The 6511-nt window shown below is 39.0% G+C and overlaps 1 protein-coding gene across 6 annotated transcripts in view; it reads left to right on the forward strand.

The window, feature by feature from the left end:
- Positions 1 to 6500, forward strand: part of AASDH (aminoadipate-semialdehyde dehydrogenase) — a 38962-nt gene extending 32462 nt beyond the window's left edge. For 4 of the 6 annotated variants that reach the window (XM_081812336.1, XM_081812337.1, XM_081812339.1 and 1 more), the window contains exons 13-14: positions 216 to 347; positions 2036 to 2522. In XM_081812336.1, coding sequence (XP_081668462.1) covers positions 216 to 347; positions 2036 to 2425 — 522 coding nt within the window. In that variant the 3' untranslated portion in view covers positions 2426 to 2522. Of the gene's footprint in view, positions 1 to 215; positions 348 to 2035; positions 2523 to 6353 lie in introns of those variants that run through there. The other 2 variants (XM_081812341.1, XM_081812342.1) reach the window with 2 other exon arrangements.
- The last annotated feature ends 11 nt before the right edge of the window (positions 6501 to 6511 follow it).

The raw sequence follows: 6511 nt of genomic DNA on the forward strand, positions 1-6511 counted from the left end.
TTTATTGTAAATTTTTATCTCAGCTCTCATAAAGAGGACTGATTAACTTTATAACTGTGTATATGTACTAGCTTCATTTATGATATCAGCATGCCATTATAGCTTATTCTGATATTTATAGCTTTGCCTCTGGGAGATATATGAGTTTGTTTTATAAAGGGTAATTGATGAGTAGAATGACTTAAATGCTGTGAATTGCTTTTTGCCCATGGCAGGCCACTGGGAACAGAGTTTGGAAACATTCCTGTGGAAAACCACTCTTTTCTTCTCCACGGTGTTGCCTGCAGTATGTTTGTATTGGCTGTGTGGATGGGAATTTACTCTGCTTTACTCACTTTGGAGAACAGGTGAAAAATTTCTGGTTCTATTTTATGTATCTTTCTCCAAGTCATGACAGTTGGTGACAACTGAAGTAAAATTTTATAAACATCATCTTTCAACTCAGTGTTGAAAACTAGTTTGACTGTCAAGCAGTGGGTTTCTTAATTTTTGCATGATGGGATAGTAGATTGAAGATTCTACTCAAGCATTGTTCTACTTGTGCCATGCCCTCCTCTAATTTTAAAACCTTTACCAGCTTTTAGCCAATTTTATTATAACTTCTCTTGCGGTTTTGAACATTTAAAGAAGCCCCTGCTTTTTCTATGAAAATGGAAATAGGTTGCATAACCCAAATTGCATTGAATGGAGGTCCCATCTGCAACTTCATGATCGGCAGGGAGACTTCTTCTGGGCAACATGAGATCTTTTTTGTTGGGAGCATCATCTCCACTTCTGTATCCACAGGCCACTGTCACTGCCAACACAGCTGGTGCTGGATGTGTGATCTGGGGGGTTGGTGGCCTTGAGCGCGCGAGTTCCAACCTGAGTTAGCCCATTCGTGGCCAAGTGGATTCTGGTGCTTTTCATTCTACTTTCAGCCTTCATAGCCTAGCAGTTCCTCTTGCTGTGTGACAATTACTTTGTGATGAAATCTTTTTTTTTTTTTTAAAGATTTTATTTATTTATTTACTTGACAGAGAAAGACACAGCGAAAGAGGGAACACAAACGGGGAGTGGGAGAGGGAGAAGCAGACTCCCTGCTGAGCAGGGAGCCCGATGCGGGACTCGATCCCCGGACTCCAGGATCATGACCTGAGCCGAAGGCAGTCGCTTAACCAACTGAGCCACCCAGGCGCCCCTGTGATGAAATCTTATAATAGTTCACTTAATATTTTATTCACAAAGTAGTTTGAATATATTCTCACCTTTACTTATCCTAAGAAGTAAGAAGAGGCAAATATTTTTTTTTTTTTGGATGAACCATAGAAAGATGAAAGTGATTTTGTCCAAGTGAGGGACAGAATTAGGAGTACAAATCCTATTTCGTGAAGATGCCCACTGTCTTCATTTTGTTTTTCTTATGCTGCTGTTACTGTGCATTTGCAAACATGGTCTTGACTTAGGCCTTTTCCTCCTCATCTTTTCTTCAAATATTGGCTGACAGGTTTGTCTGTGGTAGCTTTAAAATAAGCAGATAGGCTACATCCATAGGGCAGACCCACAACTCCTAGCTTTTTGTTTAAACCTTTAATTTCAATTCTTGCACAGAAACTCTTCCTTTCAGCCCACTTACTTCTTTTTCCTTACATTGGGAGAATAGAATAAGGTACAGTTTTTAATAAGATACATTGAAAACTGAGTGCAGTTTTCTTTGAACTTTGCATCTCTAAGCATAGTAGTAGTAGCTCCTTCTTGAATGGGGTTCAAAATTAATTTTGTTTCATTCTGTTGTGCATAGCAGTGACTCATGTAATAAGACTCCAGTGTATTTTGTTCTAGACTTTACCCCTGGGACAGAGGTCTAATTTGAGAATGCTTTTCAGAAGAAGCCATTATTTCGTGTGTGTGTGTGTGTGTGTGTGTGTGTGTGTGTGTGTGTATAGCTACTGTTCAGTAGCCTTCACTGCTTACATTTGTATTAAGAACAAAGCTTCACTATACAGGAAAATTGAAATGAGATGAATGAATTATTTTTGTCTTTATCATCCTTCAGGTTTGGCAGTTCTCTACCAGTGAACCAATCTTTTCATCCCCATGTGCCTCAGCATCAGAGCAAGAAATATTTTTTGGTTCCCATGATTGCTTTATCTACTGTTGTAATATGAAAGGTCACCTCCAGTGGAAATTTGAAACTACTTCACGGGTGTACGCAACACCATTTGCTTTCCGTTACCAAGAAGGTAACAATGGAATGTTGCTGGCAGCAGCATCTACTGATGGGAAACTGTGGATCTTGGAATCTAAGAGTGGACGATTGCAAAGTGTATATGAACTTCCCGGGGAAGTTTTCTCTTCTCCTGTGATCTGGGAATCAATGCTTCTTATTGGATGCAGAAATAACTATGTTTATTGTCTGGATTTGTTGGGTGGCTATCAAATATAATCAAGTTCAGTCCTTATTGAATTATCTGAGACATCTGAAAATATAGAGCATTTGGGTAGTCTTATTTTATACTAAAGATTATATTTTGCCTAAGAAACTTGTCTTTACTATACTTTATTGGATAATGATCATATTTTACTTCCTGTAGGAGCAACAAATGCTTTTAAAAGGTATTATAGGACAAAAAAGATCAATTTATTTAGTACCACTTTCTTTTAATTTTCTGTAATTTCTTTTAATTAGGCTACAGATATGCTACTTTGGATTTTTTTTCTTTTACTTTTTCATAGAAGACTTCTGTGAAAAAGAAGATCAGAGTATACCTGGTGGGTTAAAAACTTAGTCCATGATGTTATGCACCATTTACCTATTTACAGTGATTCGTAACAAAAGGTTCTCAAAGGGATCTTTTTGTCAAAGTAGATTCCTTATTCAGTATTTTTAAATGAACAAAATACCAGTATTATATCTATAGATCTGTCTCTTCCTATGTAGAGTTTTAAGATGATTTACCCTCTTTTTTCAGTTTTTTGATACACAAACTTTAGTGAATATTTTTGTACCTCTGTTTCTCAATTTATTAGATTTTGTGGTTGTAGGTCTCTTTTTGTTCACTGGCTTGGTGGAAGGGAACACAGCGAAAACCAGGAAGGGAAAAAACCCTATATACTCTTCAGTATCCTGATTTCTCATAATATATATGGTTTGGGGCTGGAGCTACTTCCCCAGTCCCAGAGCACTTTGCTCATAGCTGCATCTGCCTGGCATGAAGTTGCCCCCAGTGAACTATACCTCCTCCCGGGAGCCATGCCCTTTCTGCATCCTCGTTCTCTTGTACTTGGACTTAGTCCAAGGTTTGCTTTAACCAATAGAATGCAGTGGAGGTGATACTATTGTCACTTCTGAGCCTAAGCTTTAAGAAGGCCTGGCAGCTTCTGCTTTCATGGGATGCCTGAGCTGCCACCTAAAACGTCTGGCGGCCAGATGGAGAGGCACGTGGGAAGGGAGCGGCCCTGACACTGCGCTATAAAACCCGAGAAAGCCAGATCACAGGGACAGGTGAAGCCCCACACATTTGCCTTCGGCATTCCAGCCAACCCCCAGCTGTTCAGGCTATCCTGATGCCAGACGTTTAATTCCCCACCCACAGGATCCTGAGAAATAATAAAATGGCAGTTGTTTGAAGCCACTAAGTTTTAGGGTAGTATGTTAGGGTAGTAAGTTTTGGGTGGTAGTAGCGAAGATTACTGGAACAGAAGTTATGTGTTCTTTTTTCCCACATCACTTAAATTACTCAAATAGGTGGACAGATGTCTCAGTTTTCTTTGAAATTTCATGATCTAGTTCAGGTAATAAAGCAGCCTTTTTTTTTTTTTGCTAGGATATTAGGAATTTAGCCACTAGTGGTAGTAGTAACTATTTAGAGCATATTACATCAGACACTGTGCTAAAGCACTTAAAGTAACAAATGTTTCCTATTGTTTACCTTCCCTTCATCTCTATAGTCAACTGTGGTATCAATTTCATTTGTCCATTTATTCTCCGGTAAAGTCCCAGATATCAAACATGCCAGAATTCTTAGCTGCAAGCTATAGAAGTCAACTTAGGCTATTTTAAGCAGAAAAGAATTTTTTTTTTAAGGATTTTATTTGAGAGAGAGAGCGTGAGCGATGGGGAGAGGGAGAAGCAGACTCCCCACTGAGCAGGGAGCCCGATGTGGGACTCGATCCCAGGACTCTGGGATCATGACCTGAGCCGAAGGCAGACGCTCAACTGACCCACCCAGGTGCCCCTAAGCAGAAAAGAATTTTTAAAAAAGAATATTGAATAGCTTAGAGAATTGGGGCAGGGCTAGAGCTCTACAGCCAGGAACAATTATGCCTGAAATCACCATGACTTTGGCCTGGGGAAGACACAAGCTGCTGTCCTTGAAGCTCTAAATGCTCAAACTGCTAACACTAGACACCGTTCCCCGCCGCTGCCAGACTTCCACACACAGTTGAATTGGGAGATCAATGCAGAGTCTCTTCCAGTTTCAAGTGAAACAGGTTCTGTGCCCGTGAGAGTACAGCAAAGCACGTATCAGGCATTTCATCTGGGGTGGTGGGAGGGGAGTGCAAGACCCATGAGCTGGGAGATTTCCCCAAACCTAGAAGGGGGACTGAGGTACAGACTGGCCAAAAGAACAGCACATCTTCTGCCAAGTTTTAGATCAGTGCTTCTTAAATCTTAACGTGTGTATTAACCACCTGCAGCTCTTGCTAAAATAAAATGCACATTCCAATTGAGAGGGCTGAAAGAGTGCTTTGCTAAGCCATATGGATCCTGAGGCACAAAGACAGACAAATCAGTAATACTGACCCCTGTCTTTATTTAAAATTTTGGTATTTGTTCACAATGGAATTTGTACTAATTTATATTAAGTAATCTCTAAGCCCAACATGGGGCTTGAACTAAGCGATCCCAAGATTGTCACATGCTCTACCAACTGAGCTAGCCAAGTGCCCCAAGTACTAATTTTTATTTTAAAAAAATACTAAAATAGAACAGTATCTTAATCAGTTTTGTGGCACCCAAGGTATGAGGGCCTCACTCACCTCACTCATTGTGCCCTGGTGTATAGGCCTGTAAGTAAGTCAGCAGGTCTGGTGTGGAGCCGGAAGCTGCCTTTCCCACAGGCTTTCAGCTCCAGCCATCGCTGCGGTTCTGCAGCCCACACGTGGAGTAAGGAGGCTGTGTGGTGGTATTTTCTCTGAGATGCAGACCATTCAATTACAATTTAGGATTGAGATAAACATTTTATTTGCCCCTATTCATTACTTTTCTCTACGACATCTAGTCAAAAATACAAGGTAGCACATAAAATGCCTTGAAATGTTTCTTTCTCAACAAGTTATGTAAATATGAGCTTGCTTTTAGATGGTCATTGAAATTGGCAAAAACTTCATCTTGAAAAGGAAATTACATCAATGCTGAAGATCTTGTAGGTATTTTTTATTGAAAGATCATTTCCTTCAATAATGGACATTTTACATTAAACCTTTATACCAAACCCAAAAATCTCAAAATAATATTAAAATCACACTATTTTTCATTGTTGTCTCTACTCAATTTTATTATTGGTAAAAATATGGCAAGACACTTGTAACTAACGTTTCTGCTTTAAAATAAGCAATTAAACTAAATGTCACAAGAAGAGACAATGAATACATACTATAATTTGCTGATAACTGGCTCTAAAATAACTTAATAGTAATTAATGTGTAAGAATTGCACTTGAAAAATTAAAAAAGTAAACAAAAAGCTCTAGTTATATATATATAAGTTTATGAACAGAGGTTAATCTGTTACCTTTGCCAAGAGAAGTGTATGTTTACATTAAAAAAAAAAAACTTATATATTTAACATAGCAATTATTCATTTAAAAAAAAGTCTTTTTATAGAATTTCCCCCATAGTTTGTTGATCAGAAAAGACGGCAACACAACTAAAGCAAAATAACACTTCATTGGTATTTAGTGCAAATTTGGTGGAGTTATTTTACATGAAATATTAAACATGTACCCTTTAGAAGTTGCTGGAAGTAAGTGCTGTGACTGTCCTGTCCTCAGTGTCCTCTTTTACGTTTGCAGACTTTAAGAGAAACTTTGTAACTGAGGTATTTTCTCCTACTTCGCACGAGCTCGGTGCCGTGTGAGCCAGGAGCAGTGGGCTCATCTAGGATTCTTCATCAGTGACCCGATTGCTTCCCCTGTTCTCCACCCTTACTGGGGTATTATCCAGAGCTGACAGGATGAAAGAGAAAGTTAAGAAGAATTATCGTAGCACTATAATACCAGGGCTCTAGGTGGAAAGATTCCCATTAAAAAGTGTGTTATGTTAGTAATGAAATCACTGAAAACTGACAAATGCCTATATGTTTGATTTAGGAATGAACATCAGTGTGGAAAACATGCAGTGGAATATTAATTGCTTCCCACAGGAATAAAAGAAAATTATTACACTGATTCTTAACAGTTGGAAGGTCCAGTATATAGACAGTATACTAAGTCCAGCTTGCAGGAGTACAACCGTCCGCGTGACCGTA

Source organism: Leptonychotes weddellii, chromosome 2, assembly GCF_054177405.1.
Source record: "Leptonychotes weddellii isolate Sample4059 chromosome 2, ASM5417740v2, whole genome shotgun sequence".
In the NCBI taxonomy this organism is placed as follows: Eukaryota; Metazoa; Chordata; class Mammalia; order Carnivora; family Phocidae; genus Leptonychotes; species Leptonychotes weddellii.